General features: G+C 33.5%; 1 protein-coding gene across 1 annotated transcript in view; it reads right to left on the bottom strand.

Annotated features, from left to right (window-relative positions):
• Positions 1 to 3487: 3487 nt before the first annotated feature.
• LOC106460919 (LIM domain only protein 3-like) overlaps positions 3488 to 17412 on the bottom strand; it is a 20640-nt gene continuing 6715 nt past the window's right edge. The window contains exons 2-4 of the mRNA XM_013920676.2: positions 11558 to 11779; positions 7678 to 7803; positions 3488 to 5873 (exon numbers count right to left, since the gene is read on the bottom strand). Of these exons, the coding sequence (XP_013776130.1) occupies positions 5669 to 5873; positions 7678 to 7803; positions 11558 to 11775 (549 nt within the window). The 5' untranslated portion in view covers positions 11776 to 11779 and the 3' untranslated portion in view covers positions 3488 to 5668. The remainder of the gene's footprint in view (positions 5874 to 7677; positions 7804 to 11557; positions 11780 to 17412) is intronic.

Below are 17412 nucleotides of genomic sequence, written 5' to 3' on the forward strand. Positions count from 1 at the left end.
ACGTTTACCTCATCATGTACTCGAGGTAACCCAAGTTTACCTGATCATTATGCTCTGTTCAAAGCTTCTACGCAGAAAAATGTTCATACACTCTATGAAAGTTAACGACCACCTGAGGAGAACCCTAATATTTGGTGAAAAAACAAGGATAGAGTTTCAAAACTAAGATTTCCGTGTACAGACGTACTTTGTAATCTCCACACACGTAATACATATTTGCTGCCAACTGAAGTGTAAAACGACATCGCAGACTGCTATCACGACTATAAAAAAGAACAACACATTTAGAAGATAGTGGCAATTCGATAGAAATCAATGAGGCTTGATATATCAGTAATTAGAGATGGACGAGTAGGTAGTTTTAACCCCTCTCACAGCTGTTGGTATCTGTTGAGATGGAATACAAGTCCATGCAACTTAAAATGTATATCATTATACCGAATGTTTTAATGTTGTAGTTACCGAATCTACGTCATTACATTTAAAGATTCAGTAGAACATTCGAAGTGTTTGGTAATGTTGGGTTTGTGTTTTTTCTGAATTTACTGCCCTTTCTATACTGTATAAAACCTTGTCGTTCTTAAACTGCCATGTGACCAAGGTCATGGGTCTAGTCCAAAATCTCCTGACCTTAGGAGCTCATAAGGACAAAATAATATAACTTTGTTTGGACTGCCAAAGTAATTTGATTGACAGAAGTTTCCTTACGTTACATTAAGAGTATTGATACCGAATTTCAATGTAATTTTATTAACAGAGGTTTTCCTTACGTTACTATTTTATTGATAGAGGTATTCTTGCGCTATACCTTAGTATTGTTGAGACCAATATATATATAAACCATTTCCGTCTAACCCAAGGGTGTCACTTATGGGTCACAACTGCGACTCCTAAGAATATATTTCGGCTCCAACGCTTTATTTGCGACCCTCCTGGAACAACTGCATACTACAACGTACATCCACTGGATCAAACTATTCACATTTCATACGCTACCCAGCTACGCCATTAAAAATTTCTTTATACTTTGGCTACCAAATGTCGTACATTTACCATTCACACACTTCTTGATATCTAAACGTCACAACTTTTAATATATTAAATTTTACAGCAGTTAGAGCTTCGTCGTTATTCTACAGCCTTTACAAGATAACTGGAAATGTATGCTTATTGTATTGAGATGGACAGTGACATTATAGGCGCAGTGGTTCGCAGGTAGGTCAGCGATTAGTCCGAGGTCTTATAATGCTAAAAAATCGGGTTTTGATATCCACGGTGGGCAGAGTACAGACAGCCTAATGCTTAGCTTTTTGCTTATCAACAAAGAAACAAGCAACAATAGGCGTAGTGTAAAAATTGAGCGTCATTTGTATCATCATTGTACTTTGGTAAACAGTAAATTCAATATACTCTGATAATAAAATGCAATTAAAATTAAAAAATGTTTATTAACTGTCAGATTTCCACTGTCATTAATATCCATGTGTTTTTCTATCGATATTTCAGTGACAAAAGTATTAGTTTAGGTTGACTTGTGAGATCGTACTTACACAGTTGTTGAGAATGTTGAGATGTAAGGCCGTATTCAAACAGCTGTTGAGAATGTTGATATGCGAGGTCGTATTGAAACAACTGATGAGAATGTTAAGTTGTGAGGCCGTGTTTAAACAGATGTTAGTTTTGTGGTATTGTTCCTAAAACAATTTCTAGGACATAACTTCATAAATAAACATATAAAACTAGTTAAATACGGCAACATAAACAGTGTATCTGAATGAGCTGGTACAAAAAAAAAGGGAATTCAGCAGAATGTCTTATCAACATCAAACATGATTTAGTTCTTTAAACACACTTAACCTTTCACTAAACACACTGGAAACATATTATGTTGCATACACCTTTAATGATCCTTTATGCTCAACTATAATAGAATGGGTAATATATGGTAGAACAGTAACTGACATATGTTACTGACATAGTCGTGTCAGTAACAATTATTCCATCGAAAAATGTAAGAGATTTTCACGCCATACATTTGCCGTCACGGAAAAAGCCTGTAAATCCCAATAAGTTGTTATCACACGTGTTAATGTTCTCTGTTTAATGTAATATCATTTTATAAAGAACTTTTGATTACTGGTACTTTATTGTCTCAAACTTTTCGTGCACAAATTATTCTATGAATAATCATGTGAAATCAAGTTTTCATTTATTATTACCCCCCCCCTCCCGTGGCTCAGAGATAACTCTGAGCTAATAGCGATACATGTCGGGTTTCAATACCCGCAGTTGGCAAAAATACAGATAACCCATCTTGTAGCTTTGTGCTTAATAACAAACAAACTTTCTATTAAATTTGAAAATTTATGAATATTCACATAACCAATTCATATTTAAAAATAAATATCTATATGATGAAGTAAATCAAGTTTTTATTATTTTTATTTTGTTATTTCCTTAATATCAAATGTTATAATAATAGTTATCAATCATCATTTATTTCATTATTCCAGTTATTTATTAAGGTTCTGGCCTCAAGTATTCATCGTAATTAAACTTTCATCAGAAACATATACAAAGTTATTTTTCTTGCATTTATGGTTTATGTAGCTTAGAAAAATCGATAAGTTTGTTTGTTTTTGCCACATAGACATGTTTCTTGCCGAAAGATGGATTAACAGCGTTTAAAAAAGTTATTTTTTTATGTTTTTTGTTAGAAATTAAGTTTTTACACTAAAAGTTAATTATTCAATTAACCTTTTTTTAGAAGTGAGTTACTTTGTAATTATATGTATATCTATATATCCAATTTTAAAAAACTTGCCTATACCTCTGTATATTTGTACTAAAATCAATCCTGGGTCGTGGGTTGGTTTGTGTCCAGTGATTACCAATTAACTCAGTGAACCTCAAGATGAGCAATAAAAACATTTATGATAATGCATAAAAACATTTTGTGAATCTTCCAAGTAGTCTGACACAAAGTTAAAAGATAAGTTTCATTCAATATGCTTAATGGACCTCGAAAAACAAGCAAACTTTTTTTTCGGAAGAATGAGAAATTAAGTTTTCTTTCGATGTGGCCAAAATATCTGTAGAAAAACAAATCAGGTTTTTCAGAAATGACAAATTTTAAACGAAGTATATATTTCCATAGATATTTGGATTTATCTTTTTACTACACCTATAAACCATAATCTTACATAAATCTTTATATTATTTTTACTTATGTTTTGAAATTAAAGAGGTAATAAATGCTCTTTCTTAGCTGAGTGGGATAGGGGGGGGGGTTCATCAAACATCTCACAAGAATTATCATAGCAGCAAAGGGGGGAGGGGGTTTCATCAAACATCTCACAAGAATTATCATAGCGGCAAAGGGGGGGAGGGGGGTTTCATCAAACATCTCACAAGAATCATCATAGCGGCAAAGTCTCGTTTTGTTCATTTAGTTGTATATGGGTAAGTTTTAGTAGAGTGATTATAAAACAAACAGCTGGTTTTATTATGATATCTATAGTACAAACTTTTAGTGTAGATACATAGCACTTTTTCAAGTTTGTCTGAAAGACAAAAAATCCAAATCGAAACTGCTCAACAAAAATGTAAAAATATCACAATGCAAAGGTTAAGTTTTCACTACCCTTAATTTTTCAAGCTAGTCAAACCAAAGCTGCAAAACTAGTACAATTACGTCAGAAAACATTTTCTCAATGCTTTTTGTTTCGTTTATATTTCTATTTATGATGGGTGTTAAAACAGAACATACTGAAATCGTTTCAATTCTTGTGTTGACGATAGCATAAGAACAACTTGTTCTACAATTTTGGTATATTTACTAATGATAAGTGTCAGAAGTCCGCGATGATTAATGTACATTCAATCATGGGCATGACATCAGAAATGCGCTCTTTAGCAAAACAATGAAATTAACACATCTTTATAAGTTCAGAGCAGTCCCTCATGTAATTGTAAATATTTTATATAAACAAGAAAGTGTATTAAGCAAAAAAAAACTTTTTTTTTTCCAAATTTATTCACTTGAACTGTAGAAAAACCACATTTACTTCATTTTTCCTACCAAGCATAATCGAAAAAAAAGATATGTTTACTATTCTTTCAAAGACAAATTAATGATAATTTTACTAATGAAAGTGTCATGGTACCAAAATACATAAAACAGACAAATCAGTATTGAATAACATTTGACGAATCGTGTTAAATTTAAAGATAAATAATATAATATTTCAAAACATAAGTTTAAAAAACAATAACAGAATATACTTTCTTGATAAATGAACCAACTATTTCGATGTATCAGTAAATTTCTAAGACAATAGTCAGACATGGCTTTTACTTAAAGCATTTTTCACTTTTATTTGCTGTTTTATATCTAATATATAAAAGATATATTTTTATCATCCATCAAATCAGCATCTGCTATATCTGACAAATATTCATATTTGGTAGATATTTACTGTTCTGATTTATAAGTTGCTAATTGTGGCATCACATTTAATTTTACGCATGGCCTGACAATTTTATACTGTCCTAATCAAAGAATATTTTAACAATTAATTTCAAATTATTATACAAGTCCCCGCTCAGAATGGGACGATTAACTTAGAGTTCGTCGCACTATCAATATCAGAAATCCTTGAACTTAATAATTTTCAATTTCTGAGAAATACTTTATGAGTAGGAGCCATGGCAATGCAACACCGATATTAGGCCTAATTGCACTCGCTAACAGAGTATTACGTTTCCGTATCTCAGTCATTTACATGAGCTTTCCCACGTTCAAAGCTCACTGTAAAAGCGATTTAAAGTTTATCATTAATGGGCTTAAGATTGAAAATGTTGGAATGATCAAAACTGAAGAGAGAAATCAGTTTTAGATCTATAGTGGTAATATGTGTATTGTGGTGCAGTGGTTAAATAGCAATGTATTAGACAATACGGCATCATACTTGAAACTTGACATGGTATGTAATTAATAAAACTAGTAAATACTATTTTCAAATCTTGAACTAACTACAACATTCATGTTGGAACTGAAATTACATACTTATGGTTGTAGAGCAACACTAGATAATGACTTAACATCAATTTTATATAAACACTGCGCATGCAAAGTAGTAAAGTTCGCATAATGTTTGTTTATTTGCCACAAGAGGGCATCAAAGTAAAAAAATTATATCTACGAAAAGGAACGTTTAGAGTATACGTTTAATTCCGATATCGTAAAATTAAAAGAAATCTATACAATACAGTTCAAGGTATTTAACAGAAAGTGTAAGAAAAAATATATAAACAAATAAATGGTTCTTTCAAGTGGTGACGCTCTTCTTATGGTTCCATGGATACCCGTTTACGCTTGTCTTGTTTATACCATTGAGAAGTTTATCACAAGACGCCATCTTTCCATTGGTAGAGTTCAACAAAAGTCTAAATCAAATATCTCCACATTTAGCAACCTCAGGTACTTAGTTACTTCAGATCGGTTAAATATGTTCTAGAACATTTAAAGTTGAGTGAATCGACGTTGAAAAACCAGTACATTCTCATTCAATATACAATTTATAATCACTCAAAACGTGAACCATATGCACTTTCTTACCATGCAATTTGTAGTTACTCAACGCATAAACTTTACACTTATAAAAACTCATTTTCGTTCTACTGAGGACTCGACATAACGATAGTTTCTGGAACCATCATCTTGCACCCGAAATGTTTGTCTGTTTGGTTGTCGTTTCAGCTGGGCATCAACACTTTCATGAGCCATATTGGCAAATACCATTTTTTCTTCATAATCATACTCACACAAGACTTTGTTCTCGTGTAGGTAAAACCTATCTCCAACACAGAACCTGAAAATATATCAACAAATAAACTTTCTACAGTTAACAGTCTAATAGCTGAAAGTCAAAACTAGTATACGTCAACACAAAACTCTCCCAAATAGCTTGCATGTTCTAAAACTTTATTCTGTGTATCTAAAAATATGACTCCTGTAAGTTTCCTTCACTTGCCTAATCCGCAGCAACAGTAAATATCGAATCAAGGTACGTTTCTCCTGAACGCTATTGTTTATTGGTTGCTGTTAATTCATTATCGCAATCGGAAGAGAGCAAATAGAATATGTGATTAAAAGCGTTTTCCGAAATCCCCGAAAATGGATATTAGATCAACACTGAATTATTAGTAATCCAAATAATAGACGATACTCTAATTTGAAATGTTATTTCAATGAAACTTTGAGCTTCGAATAATCTAACAAGTAAAACGATAAAACGTGTATGGAAATAAGAAAAACATTTTTTTTTTGCAGTACAAGCTATTTATGTATAACTTTTACTAAATTATTGAAACTGCAGAAGCAAAAATAAATGAACAGAATCAAAGAACATGAAACTTTGTTTGGTTAAAAACTACTTTAAATGTGCAATATCCAAAATATTAACAATTTTGCAGCTTTAAATGTTTTCTAATTTTTCTAAAACAATTTTTAACAGGTCGCTCAGGAACCAAAGGGTGTCTTTACACTACAAGTTGTTGAATATTAAAAGTAAGTTCAATCCGGAAACTCCCAAAGAGAGTGGTTTTGGGCGTATCTTTTCGAGACAACTTCGATACAAGTTTTCGTTTATTAACTGATAAATTTTAAAGTGAAATACAGTATCCTCAAGTCTCCATGCTAGCTGGTACTAAGTTCTACCTGCTGGGAGTTAATTCAGTATAAATCAATAAAGCCACATTCTTAGCATCATTAATTAAGCAATTGCCAACGATTTATGTTTCTGCTATCATCATTTTATGTTTAGCTTTCAATTTAGCTTACAAACGATTTTACCTGCGATTCGATAGGGAAGGTCGAAGCATCACGATAGTCAGCAGTAGGATGAGCAGACAGGAACACTTTGAAAGCAGTTACAGGGATATATTGTACTCGGCTTGCTGCCCAATATTTACCAAGGTGGTTCTAAACGGTTCCTGAATACCTCTGTGTGTCATGCTTTTTGTGCTTAGCTGTTCAGCTCGTGATGCGCTGACGGATACCAGTCGTCTTACCACTTCAAATCACTTTTCGCAGCCTCAACGCTCAAAGAGTGCGTGAAATGCCTTCTTTTTAGCCATTAAACATGTCCAAAAATTTCAGTTCCAATTAAGAAATACCGGATTAGGTAGTTTGTTTTGTTTTCAACCAAAATGCCCCCCCCCATTGGCTCTGAGGGGGGCTTGTTAACAAAAGCAAATTAAATTATTGGGCTAAAAAGGAAAGTATAATTTGACAACATTAAACTATCTGGGTATTTTTAAGCAAAAATAATATTTTAATACATAAGATCTGTTATATAAATCTATAGACATTAACTTTTAGATTTTCATGCCAATTAGTCTCATGTCCCATAGCAACATGACTGTTAATTGACCAATGAAACAATTAACCTAAAACCGTATTAAACATTGTTCGTTAATCGAACGAAGAAGATTGTCTTCTAACATTTTTCAAGACGCATAACGTAGGTAAATTAATATGTAGAATTATAAACGGACTTTCTTCTACGTTAAGATACTTTTATTACGAACTTTCGGCCTTCTTACCGGAGCCTTCATCGACAACAATGCACTGTTGCCCTTTCAGGTGATATAGTTTACTAAAAGAAGACTTACCTATGATTGCAGGTCTGGCAAGCAAAGCATTCCAAATGATACACGTTTCCTTTAGCTTTCATAACTAGTTCAAAAGCTGGGATGGTTTTATTACACGCAGAGCACACTCCTGATATCCCAAATAACCTAAAAATCCCATAGAATGAATAAGACAAAATTAATTTGAATATGAATTAAAGTTAAAATTAGTGGATTCTGCATAGATACTTTTATTACTTCCATTGTTATCGGAAGGGCCCCTTCTTTCTAAGAGGTACAAAGCATAAAGGTTCAACTCCCTTGTGATTAATGATACATGGCTGACAATTCATCAGCTATTTTTCCTTTAAATTTAAGAGTGTTTTCATAGTTTAACTAGATCTAGAGTTTAGGTACATAATTCGTTTATTAGGCCTAACTTATATAGCAATATTTTGTTACCTTTTATAATTATTATTATTTATTTTCTTTACTAACAACTGGGAAGAGTACAGTTAGCTTTTCCATTTTCGAAAACAAACCACGGAGTTATTTACCATGTTAAGTCTATTCGTACATCAAGTGATACTTGTATAGAATATAGTATCGTTATAGCTATGAAAAAAAAACCAAAAAAAAAAACACTTGAATTCTATGACAAAAATTTTCCAGTTTCTCCCTTTAAGCTGACAGCTTACATCTTATTCGTAAAAAAAATCAGCTTGATTTGAATGATGAATATACAACTATCAGAGATACAAAAAGTAACAGTATTAAAAAAAACAATTTTATAAGAAACTTGTGTATTCAAAGGTAGAAGGAATATTCAAAAACTGATAATAAACGGTAGATACATAGTTATAGCTAAACATTTCAAAAATAGTTACTCGACATACTACACAGCTTAATATACGGCATATATTATCAAAAGTCTAAGATGCTACAAAACAATCACACGTTAAAACAGTTTTAGGCAAATATTTAAGTGTTTTAACCTGAAACTGACTAGGCTCTTTCTACAATTAACTTGAAAGTTGCCAGAGAATTCGACCCTCTGGTACGGAATTCCGAACTGTCCGAGTCCTAAGTGCATTTCACTTATTAATTACTAGATTATCTCTAGGCGATCCTAGAGGTAATTTTAGTTAGTAATTGATTGTGAGTTTCACAAGTTGGTAACTAATAATTACTGACAAACAGTTTATTCCATAAAGAACCCCCTGGAATGATGTGTGGGCGAACACGCGTGGAATCAAAACGGCAGCCTACATACTGAAATAAGTTTACAAAGTTTAATACCATGTGGTTTTCATAATGCACATTACAACGCGTATTTCGAAATTAAGATACCGTAAAATCAATAGGTTTCATAACAGTTCTTATAAATTACAAGATCCTTTCGTTAAAATTTTATATCGTAAAATAGTTTTATGAGTAAAATGTTTTGATGAAATAATGAAAGAAAAGTATATGGTCTATACCAGTCAATATAGAAAACATGAAAATATATCATAAGCAAACATGTCACTTTTCACTTTTTGTGACACTTGTAAAGTCAAACAATTAAGATTTGTAACACAATCACATAATTAAGTTTTCTAACACTTGTAAACTCAAACAATTAAGCTTTGTGGCGCTTGTACAATCACACAATTAAGTTTTAACGAACTCTAAGCTTATCAGTTTAATTCTTAACTTTACAATTAAACTTTGTGGCGCTTGTATAATCACACAATTAAGTTTTAACGAACTCTAAGCTTATCAGTTTAATTCTTAACTTTTCAATTAAACTTTGTGGCGCTTGTACAATCACACAATTAGTTTTTAACGAACTCTAAGCTTATCAGTTTAATTCTTAACCAGAGTGTTGTTGTTGTTTTTTTGTGGCGAAGCTCAAATCACTTGATAGGGGCGGATTCAAAGGACCCCACCTTATATTTCGCCAAGCAATGTTTCTCCTGTAACTAAGGTTGAACTATTCTAGCCATAGTGATCAAGTGACACGTAACTCTCGATGCTAAACTATTATTATTTTAATCAAATATATATACTGATAATCTAGGATCCGCTCCTGCTTCATGATTTTTAATAAGAAATGCATTTTGCAGAGTTGTATACATGTGGCAAACTGACTGAAAAGTAACGGTGCATAATGGTAAAGCGTTATAATGTGACGGTCAATCCCACTATTCGTTGGTAAAAGAGTAGCCCAAGAGTTGGCGGTGGGTGATGATGACTAGCTGCCTTCCCTTTAGTCTTACACTGCTAAATTAGGGACGGCTAGCGCAGATAGCCCTCGTGTAGTTTTGCGCGAAATACAAAACAAACAAACAAGCATAATGGTAAAACAAGATAATAACTAGTATTCCCTGCAGCTTCAGTCGAGGCGGTTCGGGGTTCCCAAACATTTTAACTTGATTCACTGGCTCCACCTAATGATTGGACAGAAAATTTAGATACTAACCACTCTGAAATACCTCACTTTCACCGCAATCTGTTCTTGGGGGGGGGGGGAATCAAATATAAAAAACGTTGTGTTGTTATGTTTGTTACAATAAATAAAATCATCGCTGAAAGTATTGGTTGGGGTGGTGTCAGGGAAGTTTTAAAGAGTATAATTCTACATGAACTGTCCCACCCCCCATTGAGACCGTCTCTCTCGCTCTCTTGGGTCCCAGTTTGTAAATAACTGGCTTAGGCAACATCAATAGTCAATATTCATGAAACCCATTATTAAAGTGTGTAGTCATGTTAGTATCTTTCATGGGACTAAACTAGTTAGCATTTTTCATGAAACCCATTATTAATGAGTTTAGGCTAATTAATGTGTCTTAAAGACACAACAGCAGGTGCGTAACCCCCGTTTCCTGCGGTGCAAGCAGGTGAGAATACTTTAACAGCACCTCTGGACAGGATGCCGGTCCAATGCAGGCTAATCACCAAGCTATTTCTTTCAGTCTACCCATCTCTCAGACACAACGACTTTTTTATTTCGTCATATTAATTTGAGCATGAAATTATCTTTTTATGTTAATGTTTCTCATAAAACCTATTTATTCAAGTGCTTCAAATAGTTCGAATCTTTATTGAAATTCATTAAGGTGTTTAGGTTAGTCAGTGTTTGCCAAAAAACCCATTATTAACGTGTTCAGGCTAGTCAGTGTTTGTCAAGGAACCCATTATTAACGTATTGAGGCTAGTCAGTGTTTGTCAAAAAATCCATTAATGATGTGTTCAATCTAGTTCAGTGTTTGTCAAGAAAGTCATTATTAACATGTTCAGGCTAGTTAATATTCTTCAATAAACCCACTTTTAATGTGTTGAGGATAATTAGTGTTTTTCTATAAACCCATTATTAATGTGTTCAGGCTAGTTAGTGTTCTTCTAGAAACGCATTATTAACATGTTTGATAAGCTAGTTAGCATATTTTTATGAAACCTATTATTAACGTGTTCAGACTAGTTAGTATTCTTCAAGAAACCAGTTATTAGTGTGTTTAGACTGGTTATTACTACTTCTCATAGACCCGAATAACGAAATATTAAAACTGTGTAGGATGTCATGTGATTAATATTTTCTGTTCAAATCAAGTTACCTGCATAGATTAAAAATAAAATTTAATTTAGTAATGAATATAGCTAATTTAATATACTGTTATTACGTTCTTACTTAAACTTATTTCATCAGCTGGGTACCCTCGCTGTTAGCGACATTTTCGGCTCTTATACACACAAGTATTTTAGTAAAATAGCAGTTAAATACAGCTGTATGTTTGTTCAATTTTCTACACTAATCAACTTGAAATGTTTGTCCTTTTTCTATACATATTTATATTAGTGTTTAAAAGCTGTCAATACCTTCTTGAGCGGATATCTGGAGTCGAGAGACAAATGTTGGCTTACACCAAACAGAGATACTCACCTGAGATAATCTCTCCTACACAAAATGAGATTTGCCTTTGTAAACAGGGATGAACCGACCTCTCCTAGTCTACAGTTGCAGCACGTGCACTTGAGACAGTCCTCGTGCCAGAATTGGTCCAGGGCCTTCAGAAGGTACCTCTCTTTGATAGGTTTTCTGCAACCGGCGCACTCTGGTGCTTCTGGTACTGATTTTGACGACTCTTGCATTCCGTTCATTCTCCTGTTAGACAAGTGACTAGATAAAGTCCTAAATGCTATTACATTAGCTTTCCGAATATTAAGAAAATTAATATTAACAACAGACCAATTTAAAGCTTTAGCAAAAGTATTCAGCCATTAAAGCAGACCTTCGTTAATTTTTCTGCTCTTTCAAAATAAATATATGGTGTTCCTCTAGGAGAAGATTTAGTGTTACCATAAAAGTTTAACGCTTTATGAAGAAAACAGCAACAAAAACACTGAAATAATATATCTTATACGTACAAATTCATCATTATCAACCTATATCGTGGCATAGTCTGCTGAACATATGATCACGATATCTTCATAATAACATGGAGATATAGTTTATAACACCTACACACAGGTTGATTCTATTGACTACAGTTGTAGACATAAGAGTAAAAGAGTAATTGACACTTACGACACACCTTGTCAATCTGTGAACGACGTTCACTACAAACATTCTTGTAGCGCACAAGTACCTGTGCATATGAACACTTAAAAGAACCTGAAACTAATTTTATTTCCTACCATTCCATTTGACCTTTACACACTATGACAGAAATACCATAGTAACTTAATATTCACTTTTTTAAATCAAAATCTACTAGCGAGTGCCTCTGCTATTCCCCTCATTTACTTCAAACACACACACGATAGGAATAGCATTGTAATTCAGCATTTACTTTTTACATAACACCTACAAACGAGTGGATCTGCTTTTCGTCTCTATTATATCCTGTACTATTTACTCCATACATACGCACGATAGAAATAGCAGAGTAATTCACTATTTTTATTTCATACAACACCTACTGTAATGGCTCTGCTATACCTCTCTGTTGTATCCTGTACCATTTACTCCATATATATGTACGATAGAAATAGCAGAGTAATTCACTATTCATATTTCATACAACACCTACTGTAATGGCTCTCCTATACCTCTCTGTTTTATCCTGTACCATTTACTCCATATATATGTACGATAGAAATAGCAGAGTAAGTCACTATTTACATTTCACGGTTATTTAGGTGAAACTTCATTAACGAACCTGCCGTTATAAGATTCGTGATATCAGTTTCCGACTATGTTTTTAAATAACAGACTAAAATATATCTAAATAACTCTACTTTTCGGTTAACATTTCTCGAGTGTTTATGTCTTTGGCAGGATAAAAGAATAACTAAAACGAGTTAACTTTATTGTTGGTTTATTGGTGAGTTCCACATATTTTAATATTTCTTTTTAGAAAATCTTACAATATTTTCCGTTTCAATTTTTTGATTATCCGTATATCGCGCAGTTCGCCGGAATGGCCAGGTGGTTAAGGCACTCCACTCGCAATCTGAGGGTCGCGGGTTCGAATCCCTGTCACACCAACCATACTCGCCCTTTCACGGTAAGAGAGAAGGCTGTCAAGTGGGTTGCATCCTTGACGTAAGAAACAGCTTTAGAAACGATGGCAGAACTTGCTCTGCCATCGGCTCAACGGTCCGCAAGGACTATGAGAAATGAAAAAAAAAAAATCGCGCAGTTCACGAAGAAATGATGACATTAATTCTTAATATTATGTAACTATGCAACAAAAGTTTCACCTAACTTGGTACTATTGCAAAACCAAGAGATTTAACAATGTCCCCTTCTTTGGATAAACTTTATCTTAAGAAAAGTTGTTATTTTTTATTTTGTACTAATCACATGGGTACATTTGTATTTACAAAAGCACACAAACACACTGAGCATCAGTATATCGCGAAAGAACTGCAAAAAAAAGAAAGAAAATAATTATTCATAATTTCTGATGTCCATATATATTCCCTTCCAATTACAATAAACATATTTTATTAACCTTAAACAGATGCAAAAACATGTTTCAACAGAACCCCCCGGGAAGGATGTGGCCTAAAGTAATAGTAAATTAAAAATCACTTTTATGCCACATTTGATTTTAGTTGTCTATGCTGATTCAGAGTTTTCTAACCTGACTGATGAAATTTCAAATCATTCTGGCATTTGCTCTTTGATATCAGTTTTGTTTGTGTTTTGGATTTCGCGTAAAGCTACAGGAGTGCTATCTAAGTTAGTCGTTACTAATTTTGAACTGACAGACAAGAGAGAAGGCAGCTACTAATCACCGAACCACAGTCTGGCACACTAACCACTGGGCCACGCTCGGCCCTCTCTAATGACAAAATGTTAATTTTATTCGTGACATTTTATATGTTATATCCACATGTGTCGTTTAATGTGCTTTTTATGTAAATTTGGATAACATTTTTTATATCCATGTTGCAGCGCAAACACTTTACATTGTTTAAATAAATAAAAACAATTCTAGAATCTTCTATAAAACAGATAACCGAAATATTAACAAAACAATCCTTTTTTTTTCATGTGCTAAATTAGTTCATTCATGCGCATCATCTATCAGTTTGTGCAAGGATTAAGGATGTCATACAGGTGATAAGGATTCAATTTCAAATAGCAAAATTGTGTCTATGCTTTTATCACCACCACTAACAATAAAAATGACGCCTATAGAAGCAATGAATAGGAAGTTTCTTGAAGGATGTAAAAGTGCAATATTTCAAAATGTCAACTTTCCTTATAAATAAAAATGAGTAACGCAGAAGGTACAACACTAAATAGTATGAAAATTATTTTACGGTCACCTTATTATGTTCTTATATCAATTGTTGTTGTTGTATATTGTTCCCTCAAATTTAACAAAAAAACCCTTTACTTATATTGTTGCTAATATTAAAATTCGGTACGTTAATTTTTTGTTTATGCTTTTCAACATTGTTAACATGTTAAAACTACAGTTAAGGTTTTATTTTTTTATTACGTGATTTATCTAACACCAATATTGTGGAAATATTTTATGGTGACTTTACAGGCTTTACTTTAGTTTAATTTGCCGGGGCTAGGAAATCGAGGGTCCCTGATTCGCGTTCCGTTGTTGCAAAAATCGCACTTCGCACTTTAGTGCCATCGGTGCCGTGGGTGCGCTATAAGAGGGACAGTCAAGTCCTAGTGTTCGATTAGAGTAATCCAAAAAATTGCGGTGGACACTGTTAATTATCTGCCTTCCCTCTAGTCTATCAATTCTAAATAGGGACTACTAGCGTACATAAACCTTGTGTAACTTAACATGAATATCCGAAAAAAGCACACAAAAACAAAACATTAAGGTTCGATTCTCTGCGGTGGACAGAGCAGGTCTCTTGTGTAGCTTTACGCTAAAACAAACTGACTACCCAATCCGCAAGAAAAAATCCTTTTCAGCAAAGTATCTATCATGACAGTGAGATAAAGCTTCTAATTGAAATACTGTATACATAGTTTAATGTATTTATAACTGACCTTAGCCAGGGTCATGAAGTAATTATTTTAAAACTATTGACCTTGACTAATGCTTATTGTATAAAATAAAGTTGTAATAATGAAGAAAGTGCCGCCACGTCTAAACAGGTTCAACTGTATTACATTTGTAGTGTCAACTGTTCTTTGTCACTCGAAGCTGGTGTTTTACCTGAAATACTGTCTTACTACACACACTGTACTGAAAGCTAATGGTTTTCATTGCACCTCACACGCATCATCTCAAATTTCAAACAATGCATCACTTCGAAATTGTTTAAATATGTCTGTTCAGCTTGGAAATAAAAATAAAATAGAGGCCTGCTTTTTTAACTCAATAGAGGTATACGTCAGAGGTGTTTACGATTCTTTTCATCAGGCTTAGGAGGAAATAGCAATGGTTTTCCATCTAATCTAGTTTTAAATAGAGACGCTTCTACCTACCCTATGCCAAGTAATACATCTGCATCAAAAGAACCTATTGAGTCGAGGATTCAAAGCGCTCGACATAAAAGCCTTGGATTAGGCAGTAAAGCAGCAATTCCGACAGGCACTTAAGTGAAGATGAATGGTAGCATCTATGCAAGAGGCTATCAGAATAAAGTGAACTTACTCTTTATCAAGAGGCTCGTGTACTTGCCTGCTTAGACCTTATTTTCAGTCTGGACCCAAGTAGAATCGGGGCAAGCATTACACTTAAGACTCATTACCTAGTCGTCCACTGATCTCTATAGGGCTTTGAGTTTTAAAAAAATCTATATAAGCGTATTCTGAAGAAATAACCGTCAGTCTTTAATCTGCTTGAACGTTTTGAGACTTTTTTTGTGAAAAAGAAATGGCGTTTTCAGATAAGAGCTACGTAACTTGTTTTCTTGAAATTTCGGCTAACGATTACACAGCGCAAGTATAATATCCGAAACGGTTTTACTCCGTAGAATAATGAATAAGAATCTGTATTTCTCCTCTCGAGATCACGTATGTGTGGTGGCGAACCTATTCAATTGCACGCAAACTTGCTTATTCAATGATTGCCGGGTTTTATATGATTTTGTTCCTAATCACGTACCAAAAATATTTTCCCTCCATCTAAACAATAAGCAGGTTATCCAAGCCAGCTAAACAGTAGACAGCAAATCATATAACTGTTTGTAAAAAACATAATCAAGTTATGAATGTTTGCATATAAAAACACCCCAGATGTTAGATATGATTAATTATTTGTTAGAATAAATTACAGGCTCTAGATTACTATATATTTTTTGTTAAGCCAAGTCAAAAAATCCAACTGGAATCGTAGTCCTCTAAGGATAATTTTTATTATGTTTGTTTTTATATAATAATGGAGCAATGTTTACCTGCATCAGGACCTACTTGTGGTAGAAGCTTCAATCACTGTTATTTCACAGAAGTTTGATTAATTCAAAAAAAAAAGAGACGAAGAAAAGAAAACTAACGTCAATAAAACTCCAATATCCACTCTTTTTGACAGTTTGTGTAGTTGACCAAGTCTGGTTAATGAGAACTGGTCTCTGGTCCTAACTGAAAGTTGTTAAAACAAGGAGCGATTGTTGGTGACTGATGTCTTGTATCTTGTGTGTATTAACTTTGAGGTTTTTAAAGTCTCCTAGAACGCTATGAATAGTCCTTATAAACTGGAAGAGCTGCCAATTGTTCTCATAAGATTTACACCACAATCGATTTAGTTCGTCAGAATGTGCCCCTCAGTGACATAGCGGTATGTCTGCGGACTTACAACGCTCTAAACCGGGTTTCGATACCCGTGGTTTGCAGAGTACAAATAACACATTGTGTAGTTTTGTACTTAATTACAAAGAAACAAACCAATCGTCATAATGTAATCTTGTAATTTATTAAAGTATCAGACATATACAAGTAACGTTAAATACAAGAAATAAGATATAAAACTACACATACACAATGGATATAGTTCGTAGGCTATACCTGTGTAAATAAACCTGCAAAATTATTCACAAAATTCTCTCAAATAAAAATTCAAAACCTTAGGTCGTTCATAATTGAATAGAGTTGTTTAAACATTTGTTTCCCAACAAGTAAAAGTTTGGAATGGTCTATTCTTTAAATGAAATAGCGGACCATATACCTATAGAATGCTAGGTTTCTTTTTGTGAGTGTACACCATTTCGATACCTTACTAATATAAAGGCTTGGTTTGATCCGCTATTGGTAGTGTCCAGGGTCACTGATGAGGAGTGGAATTCTCCAAAACTAGTCCGGCTCACAAA

This window comes from Limulus polyphemus, unplaced genomic scaffold (assembly GCF_000517525.1).
Source record: "Limulus polyphemus unplaced genomic scaffold, Limulus_polyphemus-2.1.2 Scaffold863, whole genome shotgun sequence".
Lineage (NCBI taxonomy): Eukaryota > Metazoa > Arthropoda > Merostomata > Xiphosura > Limulidae > Limulus > Limulus polyphemus.